Source organism: Phaseolus vulgaris, chromosome 5 (assembly GCF_051622355.1).
Source record: "Phaseolus vulgaris cultivar YP4 chromosome 5, ASM5162235v1, whole genome shotgun sequence".
NCBI lineage: Eukaryota > Viridiplantae > Streptophyta > Magnoliopsida > Fabales > Fabaceae > Phaseolus > Phaseolus vulgaris.
Window position 1 is genome coordinate 9092000 of NC_143502.1, and position 14669 is coordinate 9106668.

The following is a 14669-nucleotide window of genomic DNA, read 5'->3' on the forward strand; positions in this document are numbered from 1 at the left end:
CATGTTCACTTTTTGAACTATTTTAAATCAACCAAATAAGTCAATGTCTAGGAAAAATTGAATGTTTGACTTGGACTATTCCCATCTTAATGCAAAAGCAGACTATTATAAGTTAAGAAATTGATTATGATAGTTTGTTGTTCTAGATAACCATGATTAATGAATTAAATTTGTTTTGAGCATAAGGAATAGTAAACTTGACCAATAATGCATTTATAACTAACTATATCAAAAGAGATTTACAAAGTGATTCAATCCCAACACTTGTATTGAATAGAAAACTTCTCCTTTTTACATCAAGTTTCAATCTCATTACTTATATGTTATACTTATTTAATATCACATATGCATCCCCTTATGATCATATTCCCACTTCAAAAGGAAGGATATTTCTATTTTGGTTATAACTAGTCCCTATAAACACAACAACCTCTTTTATCAACTGTACCATAGTTGATTAGGTCCATTTGCTGAGAAATCACACTCCATCAACAATATGCAAAGATGTGAAATGAGCATAGAGACATGTTTTTGGACAAAAAATGACTAGTAAGTCTTCATAAACTATATATGTAACATCAGGTGCCAGATTAAGAGGAAAACACCATAAAGTGAATTGTAACCCAATTGGGAGAATGGAAGGTGCTAGAAGTATGCGTGGCTAATTCTACCCTTTGGGATTGGGAGTAATCTGCTCAAACTCTTATGTATTGAGGTGATATTTTATATATTAATATTAAGTTCTTGATTGATTATTAAAAAAAAAAACTATATATGTAACATCTTAAGAATTTAAGTGTGAGTTTGAGCTCTACATTAATTAAAAATGAGAAAGTTATATAACATATGAAGACTAACAAACCTATTACTTTAAGGTTTTTGGTTACTTATAACTTAATAGTGTCAAATCTCTTCAATTAAACTCAGAAGACTTAACAATGGTATGAAGACATAACAATGGTACGAAGACTTTAATATTCTTTTACATATTTTTTTTTTATCTTTTAACAATTATCTCTTTCAATTTACATTTGTGATTTCGTACCTTTCTTCTACACTTAGTATTCATGCTATTTAAATGTTACTTTCTTTCTATATTTCTTGTTTATGATTTTGTTCATTTACATTCTTGCTTTACTCTTCTAAGAGACTCTTTTAATTTTTTTCCAAAACTTATTTAGTTTAATTTTATTACCATTGATTTGAAAAAAAACTTTTCTAGCATTTTAGAAGCTTTCATTTTCCGAGATTCCACTTATAGATTCATATCGAAGCCAATATCATCTAGTGTTAATAGATATTAGAGCCTCAATTTGTGTCCTAGAAATACTTTTCTTAGATACAATTTAACACATTTAATTAAAAATTATATTTAATTGCTAGTCCAAATAAAAAAAATAAAAATACTATATTTCTTTTAAAAATCAACTTTTATAACTTCCTTTAAAACAGGCAAATAACTTACTCTTCTATTTATTTTCTTTCAAAAATTGGACCTATCGATTAAATTATTGAACAATTATAGTTTCCATCCTTAATTTCCCTTTCTTGTCAATTCAATATCTAGTGAGGATTTGACATGTCAAAGAACTTTCTTTTGCTCATAATGAAAATCTCATCCAATTTTTTTTATAGAAACATTTTGAGGGCTACAACATGGATTTACATGAACAATATGGGAAGTAATTATTAAAAGGAATCAATTGCATGCCATGTCTTGCCACAAGGAATTGTATCCATGATCTCCCAAGTAGTTGTTTGCCAAGGCATAGTACTCCTCTCCACAAGGGTCAACACACCAACTTCTATCTTCAAATGGGGATGATGGCACCAAATCCATGTCCACCCATCCCACACCAAACTCACTTGATGAATTAGCCCAATATTCAATCTCTCCCATGTTCAATGATTGAGTGCCACTCTCTTCCATATCATTGCTCTCAAACATTTCTGAACCTGTGGAGGATGCTGAATCATCATGATCCCCCATCTTGCTTCCACTTATTTCAGCCTCAAAAGACCTAATCAAGCTATCCAATCTGTCATCATCACCCTCATCACTTGGTGATGGCTCTTCCATCAATGACATTAGAAGAGCACCATTGATTTGCAGCTCATCATCCCCCTTGATGAGAGCCAAACTCTCACACATTTGAGATGCCATTCTCTTTTGGTTTGTTGTCTTAGGAAAAGAGCTAGAAGAGAAGAAAAAAGATGAACAATGATAGAGAGAAAGAGTGTGTGTGTGAGAGAGAGAATAGAATATGTAATAAGAGATAACAAGCTTTAGATGAATGAATTGAATGAGCCAAAGGGGGCTTTATATAGGCACTCAAGAAGGGGACATTACAACCACCTTGAACCAGACAGCCATGTGCACATGTGCACTCAAGAAAACTATGTTACATTATTGATTGATCATGCATGTTGCATATCCATATAGCATAGAGAAATTAAAAAAAGTTGTGGCAATAATTAAGCAAATGTGTGTGTATGTGCTCGTGTGCTCTGGCAATAAGGACGGCTTGAAGTAAGCAAGATCTCATGGAAAAAACCATAGAATCTGACCCAAAAACCTCAATTTTGTGAGTGGGACAAGGAAACATGAAAAGACAAGCTTTCAGTGGATGAAACCTCTAGTTGCAATAAAGTGGGGAATAGTTTTTTGCATAGTATAGTGAATGGGTTTTGCATAAAGTGGGGAATAGTTTATACAATCACTTGATGGGTGTCTATGTGTTAGGGCATAATTAAAGAACAACTTCAAAATAATATTCTTTTTAATGATTCCTTTCTCCATCTTTTTCAGTAAAGAAGTGGACAAAGAAAAATGTTGTGCACTTCACACAAAAAAATAGTAAGATTTAAAAGGGTACATATATAGTTCTTTAACTCCAAGATAGACTAGATCAAATATGGAAAAAAATAGTTGACCAAGGACTAGAAGGACACACAATCCTTCAACTTTTAAGCATAGTAACATGAAGTTATTGGTGGATATAAAAAATGTTATGAATGCTAGATAAGAATATTGTGATCATTGAATACAAAATTGGAAGCTTCACCAGTGATAGTGTGCCAAGGTTCCAAAATGATAAGAATCATGAAAAAAGGAGAAAAGGTAAGTAGTCTTTTTTTTAGAAGGTGGAGGATATGTACACGTTATTGATTATAATTACGGTAAATTATCAGATAAAAAAATTATTTTCATTTTTTTTATCAATAAGAAAAGAATAAATAATAGAGATATAAATAATAGAGATATTTTAGGGATATCACAACCCTTATATAAAAACAGAGGCATCATTCAACCTAGAGACTCAAAGATACAAAAATAGTCACCTTTATCGTTAAGTAAACCTACTCTTCCCAACCTTAACCCTTTAACATTTCTTTATAATAGATCTCATACATACCAAAGATTTTAGACACCAATCCGAATAAGAAAGTTATTTTCATATCCTGTCCGCACATGCTACAAATATAACTCTTCATCGTTATCCCCTCTTTACCAAATTAACTTTAGACGCAATTTTGATGAAAAAATTATTTTCATCACATGTAACATTTATTATATAACTAGTTAACTAGGGAAAATGCAACACTAATTTGCATGCTCTTTTAATAGTTATTTTATATAATTTACTAGGTCATAAATTATAAATATAAATAATTAAGTGTATTTAACTAAATATTATTTTGCGATCCTATATTTTCAAGTTAATTTCAATATCTCATCTCATCACGTTTAAAGTTTTTTTCACTTATTTCTTAATTTTATTTAATATTTTTATTATAAATTTAAAAACAAAAATAATTGTATTTAATTTATTTTTCTATAAAATATTTTATTCTTTTTATGATTTTTGTGGAAGAAATAATATTATTTTTTAAATAAATATTTGAGTATAACTTTTTTAATAATTTTTAGAATTTATTATTTTTTTTTAAAAAGCTTTCAATGATTTTATTTAGAATAAAATCATTAATATTTTTTTTTATAGTTATTCAATATTAAAGGCTATTATAGCATCCTTTACTAACGAAATATGCTTAACAATTTAAACATTTTTTTCTTCATATAATCCTTTATAAAAATATTTTTCTCCTATCAATATTATTTTATATTCTCTTTATTTTTTTTCCTTTTTTTGTAATTATTGGTGAGTATGTGTAAACTTTTGAAAAAAAAACTAGATAAATTATTTGCAAAAAGAAAATTACTTTTTAAAATATAAACATCATTATTTATCTTTTAATGTGTTTCTATCTATACTTAAAAATGTAGTGTCTTTGGTGTAAAAAACACTTTAGTAAATGGAGATTATCTTATCCCCACTTTAAATTCTTTAATTTTAGATAAGGTTCCAATGCAGAAAAAATTGATTCCACTTATATTGATAATGTCAAATCTCTAGAAAAGGATGGGGAAAAAAAAATCTCCATATGATCTATATAAAAATTGGAGGCATTTAAAATCTGGTTTGTGGGGCTGTCTAAGATTTTGGGTAACTTTTACACATTGTGCATGTAGGATTTTGAAAAGATATGCCTCCAATGAATATGAAAGCAAGTGGACCCAATTAAACAATGAAGAGATTGATGATAAACCATTGTTTGTGACCACCCAACTCACATTTAGATGCACATGTTGGCACTACATTATTTTTTTGTGGGGTTTAATTAAGATAGAGATTAGATGCCTAGAATATATCACTTTAAAATAATGGATGGTGAATGAACCCACTCCCATGTGATGAGCATCATTTGTGATCCTTATTGGCACAAGACTACATCATTGGGGAATTAAGCATATATATTATATTTTTTTATGTTAATCAATTGAATGTTGACAACCAATGCTAGTCTTTGAAGCATGAAGCCAGAGTATCTTGTACCATGCTTTATTGCAAAAAGGGTGAGAGTCTTCATGCCACCACAACAATATCTTTATATATTAGTCAAAAGTCATTGTAACAAGAAACATGATCATGGATATTCTAGCAACAGGATCCTTGCTTTGCACATTAGTTTTTGCTTAGTGCTCTTCCCTCACTATGCATTTATGTAATGATGACCAAGATAAGCTTGAGATAGTTTTTTTTTTTTAAAGTTAATTGTATGTATTTAGTTATGATTAAGTTTTTTGATAATGAGTAAAACAGGATTTCACTTTTTATTTCTTTATAATGAGTTCTCTTTATCATGAATTTATCCATTTTTTTTATAGAAATTGTAATAGGATTAGTTAAAGTAGCAAACGGTGAGAAAGAGTTTCTTTGGACAAACTTTTCTATCACTATCTGTAATAGAAAAAATAAATAAAGTGTGTTTCTACTTAAACTAAAATTAGTTCATGTATAAAAATATAAATAAAAAGTAAAAAACTTATATGAAATTAACTTACACACAAAAGTAATTTAATTTATATACACTAATATATTATTTGGCTGTCATCATTATTAAAAAATTATTAAATAAAAATTAATTATAGAGAAAAAATAATTAATTATTATATTTATTAAGTTAATTACTATTTTAAAAATTAAAAAAATTATTAATATTTAATTAATTTATATTATTGATAAATTATTTTAAATTAATATCTAATTACTTATCAAGATTTTAATTACTAAATTTTTTAAAATTGATAATTTAAACTTGATAATTAATTAAATATCAATTTAAAAATTATTTATCAATAATAATATAAATTAATTTAAATATTAAATAATTTTTTAATTTTTAAAATAATATTTAATTTAATTAATATATTAATTAATTATTTAAATTTTAAAATTAATTTTTATTTAATAATGTTTTCGCAATTCGTACCATCATTCAACCTAACAGTGGAAAAGAGATCCCTCCAAAACCTGATAATCGAACCCTATAATAGCAAAGGAAATGCTTTCAATAGATATTTTGCAATAGTTTCTTACCTTCAACTGAACATTATTGGCTTCTGTGTATTATGTGATTGATTGACTTCCATTTTATAAAGTGTGAGTCTGTTTAAGGTTTGAATTGCACATGCCATATCAGATATATAATCATATTACCAGCTACATTTTCTGTTTTGTTCTTTCATTTTTTTTTCAGATAAAATATTAGATAATTAAATATTTTTCAATTATAATACTCTTAGTTATTGTCACTTTAAATATTATAAATGATTGTATTTATAATTAAATAATTTATTAAAAAATTTAATACTATATGCACTCTTACCAATTTGTACTTGTAAACTCATATAAAATAAAACACTTCAACTCTCTCCATTTATTTTAAAGAGTTATTTTTGAGAGTTGATGCATACCCTAGTGGTGGTATGTGATAGGGATATAGTCTTAATGAATGTAATCAGAATTGTGTTTCCTAAAACTTGTAATTTGCTGTGTTGATTTCACATCGATAAAAATGTGAAAGAAAAATGTAAAATGTTAGTGCATCCAAGAGAGGTATGTGATCAAGTAATGCAGGCTTGGGGATCTAGTGTGGATTGTGATATTGTTGAGGTCTTTGAAGATCGTGTCAATACGTTTGAAGTTGTTTCTTCTCCATGGACTATATTTGTTGAATATGTGATAGGTACATGGTTACGTCCACATAAAGAAAATTTTGTGAAGGCATGGACAGATAAGGTGATGCACTTAGGAAACATAACAAGTAACAAAATTGAGGTGCCACATCGGAGCCTAAAGAGAATTCTTCAAAACTCCATGGGGGACTTATGTTTTTGTTGGGATTCGATCAACAAGATGATTATTTTACAACATAATGCAATCAAAGCTTCATTTCAAAAGAGCTTTCATGTTGTGGGACATCGGTATAATGTTACAACATACAAAAAATTGGTAGGTCATGTGTCTAAATATTCTTTAAACCTTATTTTCGAAAAGCTTGTTAGAGTTAAATCTATGAGATTTGATAAAATTAGTTGTGGTGGATGTACTCTTACATGTACTCATGATTTTCCATGTACATGTCAATTGGCTTCATTTGGTGTGAGTAGCATACCACTTAAATTAGTGCGTGTAATATGGACTCGATTAAGCTTTGAAGATATTGCAACTGAACATTGCTCATCTAAGTTGTCAATTGAGAAAGAGTTTGAGGTCTTCTCAAAGCGCTTTAAAGAGGTTGACGTTGCAAGTAAGGTTAGCATCAAAATTAAGTTGGAAGGGATTGCCTTTCCAAAAAAGACATCTATCTACACACCACATGATAAGGTCAGAACAAAAGGTGTTGTAAAGGCTCGTCCTACCAAATTTATGAGATCAACTAAGCGAATCCCTTCTTATTATGAACATGTGGGTTTCATACACTCACAACATGATAGTTGTGGAGTGAAGGACACATACCACAAATTTTCCAACATAATCCATTCTTACGCTAGATCAATTCACGTAGGATTTCATCCATACATTCTTGATGTTGTCGATGTTAAGGTTGATGGCCATTATGCATACTGTGTTGTTGCTGCTGAATTGGGTATGGAGAAGAGTCCTGGGTTGTTGTTCGAATGAATTTGTTAAAAGAACTCAATGAATGGAAGCAAGAATATGTTAAACTTTGGTGGTGATGAACGATATGAATATTTGAAGAAGTCACTTCTTGTTGATCGCATGTCAATGGTACCAACCAATGACACCCTTTTATTTGCACTTTACATTTGCTTTAGTGATTTAACTTCATTTGCACTTTGACTTGCAGGCAGGAACAAATAAGTGGATGCAACCTCTTTACGAATGCACAAAGCAATTCTCTATCTACATTCTCATAACTTGCATGAATAAGACCATCTAAGTTAAACATTTGCACTGTAGCCTCTATGCACTCATGTGGTACTCCGAACTTATTCACCTTTCTCCCATGAGAAACAACTTTAAACTCACCATGATCCTACAATAATCAACAAATACATACATATTATACTCAATTAACCAGTCATATCACTACAAGAAAAATCCATTTTAGCTGCTAACAAAAAGCGGGGCTATAAAAAAGTTCACTGGCATGAGTGAAGTCTAATCAAGTTGGACACAAAAATAAACATCAAATATTGTGTCCACGATGGAGACCTTTAACTCACAATAAAAAATATTAAAATAATACTAATAAGTTAGCTTCTAGAATGGAGACACAAAGTAGATGCAATCAAAAAATAAGTTTGCAAAATGATACTGCATCGAGAATAGAGACACAAAGTGGATGCAAGTTAATATTTTATTACATTTAGCATAGGTATAAGTGACACTAAGGTGATGTGGATGTTTATTGTCACCTTAGCCCATGCTAAGTTATTTAATGAGAAAGAAAATAAAACATTAAAACATTTTTGTCTCACGTTTTCATTTTCTCACACTTTCAATTTCTCATTTCTATCTCACACTTTCAAACTCAAAATCCCGAAATTCCTCCCAAAATCCCTACGTCTTCTTCATGGCCATTTCGCTCTCCTTAATTTCATTTTTCGTTTTTCGTTTTTGTCCATATAACCATTTTGCTCTCCTTAATTTCGTTTTTCATTTTTTGTCTTCATGACCGTTTCGCTCTCCTTAAGTGCATTTTACTCATATTTATTTCCTGGATAGTGTTCCCAATATCAACAATTTACTCACATTTGCTTTCTCACGCAGTGTCCCCAACGGTGATGCTAAGTTTAATTATTGTTGGAGATCCCACTTCAACTAGAGATTAAAACATTTAATAGTATATAAGTGGGTGCAAACCTCACCTTATAAGTCGATTTTATGAGGTTGAGTTAGGCTTAAAGTCCACTTCTTAATATGGTATTATCATAATCATTTTGAGCCTATTCTAGCGCGATTATTTGTTGGACTTATCAAGTCATCCGCTATCAGGTCGTTATCAGACCACCAATAATATATAGTCTCACGCACGAGTTGGTAGCCTCAACGTGAGGGGTGTGTGTTGATCCACATCGACTAGAGATTAGGACATGTCATAGTATATAAGTGGGTGCAAACCTCACCTTATAAGCCGATTTTACGAGGTTGAGTGAGGCTTAAAGTCCATTTTTTAATAATTATTTAATTCTATATCGATTTTAGTGTCATCCAAACCTACACTATAATTAAATAATATATTTTTCTTTATGTAGGCTTAGCCAACACTACCTTGTAAATTTGTGTCCCATTAGAGGTTTTCTCTAATGCATAGCCACCAAAAGACTAGCTTTCATTTCTATTGGGACGCTAAGCCCACACTAGCCTCATGCAACGTCTCTCTTTTGCACTTTGTGTTGCTCTTTTGGGGACTCTACCATCATTATTTCTTGTAGTGTATAAAATCTTCATTACTTACCAAACCATCCCATAACTGTCTCGCCACATGATCTTCATAATTAATCAGTAATGACTTATTCGTTGACACTCCTGAATAGCCTTCATCCTCAATTTCCACTTCTTCATGTTCAATATTTTCTTCAAAGTCCTCATTTCCAGTTAAATTACTATGACCACCACTTTTTCTTCTCACATATGCAGTTGGTCACATGCGGTCGACCTTAGAAGATCTTCCTCCTTTAGTCCTCACCATGTTCCTATGCATTTCATAAATGGCCTCAAATGAAAAAAAAAGCAATTTTCATATTGTATTATGGGTTAACATATCTGGAATACTTCTAAATTTCTTTATCCAGAACAATGACTACATAATAGCTTCTGAATTTTTATATCCGGGTCGTTTGTGGATATTCACATCCTGACGTTTTCACTCGCCTTTTCTGCATATGAATCACAATATTTGGGAAACCTTCGAATTTCGACATTCGGATTCCAACTAAAACAAAAACCACTTCCGGATAACCATATTTGGAGTGCACCAGTTTTCATGAAAAAGTTACTGTTTTTCTCTAATGAGCACTACCTTCTCTAATGAATTTGTACAACCAACCACCACCGCTGAACCAGGACAACCAAACACCACAACTTTCGGCTCCGTCGCCGACTCTCCGCGCAACACAACTCTTGCCTCTGTTAGTCGCTGGAATGAACTTTGCACCTCAATCAACCCTATGCCTTATTTTAAATGACTAAGGGAAAAATAATCAATTTCTTTTTAGGTGTTGGGTGTAGTCAAAAGTGATGTGGTGCATAGAGAATTAGCCAAAATGCGGGTTAGGCTCAATCTTTTAGTTCGCTGACCCGCTTAGGCTCGTCCGGACTAAGGATAAAGTGGAACATGCTAGCCCATATGCTCGCGTAATAATAAAAAGATTGTTTCTTTCTGCATCCTTCAAATTTCTTCTTGCACCTCATCAATTCCAGAAATCACCTCTTTTACAAGAAATATGGGACAGGTCAACCCGCATTACTATCCCTAAATGAGAAAATGAGAAATGAAATTGCTTGATAACTAAAGGTAAGTAATTTGTTCCTTAATTTATCTTCAAAGATCTTTCCTAGAAAAATAATAATTTAAGTTTCTTTAAGAAACTTGGAGTTTAAAAATTTTCCAATCTTCGAATTTCCGTTATGAGGATGGGAGGGAAGTTCATCAATATCTAATTAAAATTTTCTCAAGAGGGATTAATTCTAATATCGTGGTAAAAATTGATTACAATTTCACTTTACATGAAATCACTCAACATGTGAGCAAAACTCTTGAAAACTAGATACCATATTCTCAACCTACGAAAACACTCATTTTTATTTTTTTTGTAGAAAACTTATTTTAAACACTAATTTAATGTATTATTTATAAAGGTAACCTATTTTATATTATTTTTCATTGTTTCTGAAAGCACAACTTGCACAATCTAATTGATTATTCTTGGAGCTAATGGATTACTGTAAACCTCGTATCCCTACCAAACTCGAAATGATCGATTATATTAAAGATTAATTGATTATTTTGTTCATTGTTAAATTTGAAAACTCAACAAGAACAATGTAATGAATTATTTAAGTGATAATTTATTAACTACGAGTTTCAAACAAGTTCTAAATAAGCAATCATTACAAAAGATAATCAATTAACTCACTTATAAAAATCAATTATATGTGAGAATATACAACTTATAGGATAATCAATTTATATTTAATCATAATTAATTATTTGAAAATATAATTAAATACAAAAGAAAGAAAAATGATGAAGATAATATATAGTCTAATGCAAACTTATTAACATACATAAATCGTATTCAATAACTCAAAAACAATAACATACAAAATGAAAATAAATTTATTATATCATAAAAATAAAATTTCTAAATAAAGTGTCCCTTGCTCAACATCGGAATACATGTTCATACAATGTACGAATTAAGAATGCCTAACTATTTAATCAACACTATATTAAAGTTTAATTTCAAATTTTTTATTTAAACCAACTTAATATTAATATATTGTTAATATTTTTCATTTTAAATTTCGATCTATATACATTAATCATCTATAAACCAAATTGATCTCGACATCAATCCTCTATTTCAATAGGGAAATGTTACCAATAAAATTATTTCTTTTTTATTTATTTTAATATATGTTATTTGTGAGGTTGCTATATATTATGAGGTAAAAAAAACTCAAATACTACTCTATATTATTTTTCTTTGGAAAGTTTTTCTTTCTTATCAGGAAACGAATAAAAAGAATCTTTATCAAATTAATTTGAGTCATCAGTAAATACTAAATAATTTTGTTTGACGAATCGGCAAAGTCAACTTTCTCAAGAACAATTAATGAATGAATATGCTTTTTCTTTAAAATAATTATATTCAATTTTTTAAAATAAAGTGTGGGGCAAATTTCATTTCGACTTTTTATATGATAAGATATATTGTTGTGGTGTTGAGAGACGAGTGGAAAAATAAAATTATAAAATAACAAGTATGAATTTTAAAATTCAAAAGCATTTATTCAAATGGCTCTCTCTAAAATTAATTTTTGGAATATCCATTAATTTTGGGAATAACATGTACATGTAGATATGGACACATTCACAGATAATTTTTGGAATACTAAATTTATTTCAGAAAACTAGATCACTTGGTCCTTGTGCCAAATAACTAGTCTCTCTATATTGCTGCTTTAAGAAAATTTCATAAGACAATTGAAAATCATCAATATAATTTGCAGCTTCATATTCAATTGATGCATGCTCCATCATCTCATCTTCACAAGGGATCCATGAATTCATCTCATCAAAGGGCAAGGAAGAGATGATGTTCATGTCAACCCAATGATCAGGCTCACTGTATGATGTGTCCAGGTGTTCCATCTCACAGATTTGATCAATTTCAGTGTCACTGATCTCTGCCTCCAATGACTGAATCATATTCACAAGTCTATCATCACCACAGAAATCTTCTTCCTGCATTTCTTCCATCAGTGACATAAGAAGAACATTGTTGGCCTCTGAGAACTCCATCCCCAACTCAAACACACCTTCTGAAAAAGACATGTTAAATAAAAAGGATTTTGTGAGTGACCCTTTTTCTTTGGTGTATGGAAATGGTTAAGGTGAGAGAAATAGAAGCAAATTATAGATGTAGAAGATGCAAGATGAGTTTGAAAGGTGAAGAAGGGAGCCTTATATAGAGAAATAATGAATGGTACAGTAATTAATACTAGGTGGGGTAGCTTTGGTTGTTGATGCTGCATGTAGGGCAAATGAATAATAAATGATGTAGTGAAAAAGATAAGCTAAGATTCATATAATTGTGCTAAGATATAATAGTATTGATGGAAAAAAACTAATGCTTTGACCCGTCGGTGTCTACATGTCCAGCAACAAATCAAGGCATTCCAGGTGAGCATATATGGTATTTGGCTAGCTATGATGCACCACTAATTAGGGTTTGCAAGTTGCAATAGAACTGGGACATCTGAAACCAGACAATGTGCCCACTTAATGACCAATAATTAATGTAACATGCATAAAAAATTAAAAGCATAAAATCAAGGACACGTTTGAGTGGACACATATATAAATGATTGAAATTGAAAGTAAACAAATTGAAAAAAAAACGACTATGGATTCCATTGACCCTATATGAGTGATTATAAATTTTCTCTAATTGAGTAGCACCAAAGAGTATCGGTTGAATATAATATATAATTTTTATACCGGTTGAAGGGTTATCGTATATGATTTTTATTTGGTTCATTTTTTATATATAAAAAAATATGAAATTTTACATTTTGAAACAATAATTAATGTTAATGTTGTTTATCTGATAAAATCTTGTTTTCATTGGTTATATAGTAAATCACGTAATATATTGTTGTTTTTTATGTTGAGAATTATTTCAACTAATTTATTACAAAAATTCTTTTTCACATGTATTATATTATTGGAGTGTCACATCTATTTTGTACATTTATGAAAGAGAAAAAAAATACTAACATCTTTATTTTATACGTTAAAAACATTGTCTTGTTCTTTGTTTTTTTTTTTTTAAATTAACATTTTTAGAGTGAGACAAATGTCATGTTGTTGTTGTCCTTTTAAAGACTTTTTTCAATATGAGATATGAGTGAAATTCTTTTAGAATTATTTGATGTTAAATATGTATTTTTTTTCCTTTCATGTTTTAACGGTTCATATGATGTGTTTCCTTCACATACAAGACATGCTCTATGATCCTTCATTCTATAACTTTACAAGTTCTCACATGTAGCAAAATCATTAATTGTACAAAATAACATGACATACATAAGAAAAGATTCTTTGGAACCCATCAAACACTTCAATCCCCTCTTCCCATAACAATCTTAAATCTTCAATTAGCGGGTTGAGATAAATATCTATATCATTCCCTCATTGTTTTGGATCAAAGATCCTCATAGATAACATTGTGTATTTGGGCTTCTTACACGAACCGGGATCTAAGTTATAAATCACTAGCAAAATAGGTCATGAAATATGATTAATACTGAAATGACCAAACAAATTCATTTCATTGGTAGCTAGTCTAAGTCTTAGATTTCTTGATTCATTTCAAAATTGAGAAAATTCATTATCAATGTTCTTTCATTACAAAGAATCGGGTTGATGATGAAACAATTCATCACACTTTTGGTCAATTGCGTGTCATCTAAGGTTTGTAGTATCATTTTAATTTCCAAACAAATGCTTAACCCTTAAAATTAGTAAAAGCTATCAAATTGCTCTCTTAAGGGGACGGTCCTTTGTTGCCTTTTCATTATTCTCTTCATAATCATCCTAACCTTATATCGTAACAATCCACATTTTTGTATATTTTAACTCTTCAAGCTATTTTCTATATAAAATGTAATCATTAAGGCATGCATGTAAATTTTTATATTTCATACCGATTGGGCAAATTATCTTCTTTGCCTTATATTTTGATTTCCCTTCTATTAGCATTTCCTTCAACAACTAAAACAATTATGTGAACTTGTTATTGGTCAATTCATTCGTTACCCAAATTCATCAATCTTAACACCGTTGTTAATCATGTGAATTTAGTTGAACTATGGTATAATGGAGTCTGTATATCACTAGATATAAATTCATACATATGCACTTTAGCAAAAGAGTCTACTCCAACACCACAGATCATGTCTTCCAATATGTTGTCCATTATTGAATCAACAAACTCTACAATTTGGTACACGGTTGGAAAATCTAACAATTCACCATGTGATGTCTACATTATATAATTTGTAAGA

At 29.9% G+C, this 14669-nt stretch overlaps 3 protein-coding genes across 3 annotated transcripts; 1 reads left to right on the forward strand and 2 right to left on the reverse strand.

Moving 5' to 3' along the window:
• Positions 1 to 1591: 1591 nt before the first annotated feature.
• Positions 1592 to 2591, reverse strand: LOC137835093 (uncharacterized). Its single transcript, XM_068643440.2, has one exon. The coding sequence runs from the start codon at positions 2162 to 2164 to the stop codon at positions 1700 to 1702; it is 465 nt and encodes a 154-aa protein (XP_068499541.2). The 5' UTR covers positions 2165 to 2591; the 3' UTR covers positions 1592 to 1699.
• Positions 2592 to 6476: 3885 nt separating this feature from the next.
• LOC137833931 (uncharacterized) lies at positions 6477 to 7529 on the forward strand. Its single transcript, XM_068642001.1, has one exon. The coding sequence runs from the start codon at positions 6477 to 6479 to the stop codon at positions 7527 to 7529; it is 1053 nt and encodes a 350-aa protein (XP_068498102.1).
• A 4369-nt stretch (positions 7530 to 11898) lies between these two features.
• LOC150027465 (uncharacterized) lies at positions 11899 to 12553 on the reverse strand. Its single transcript, XM_090302509.1, has one exon. It carries the CDS (start codon positions 12433 to 12435, stop codon positions 12004 to 12006), a length of 432 nt encoding a protein of 143 aa, XP_090158635.1. The 5' UTR covers positions 12436 to 12553; the 3' UTR covers positions 11899 to 12003.
• Positions 12554 to 14669: the final 2116 nt, after the last annotated feature.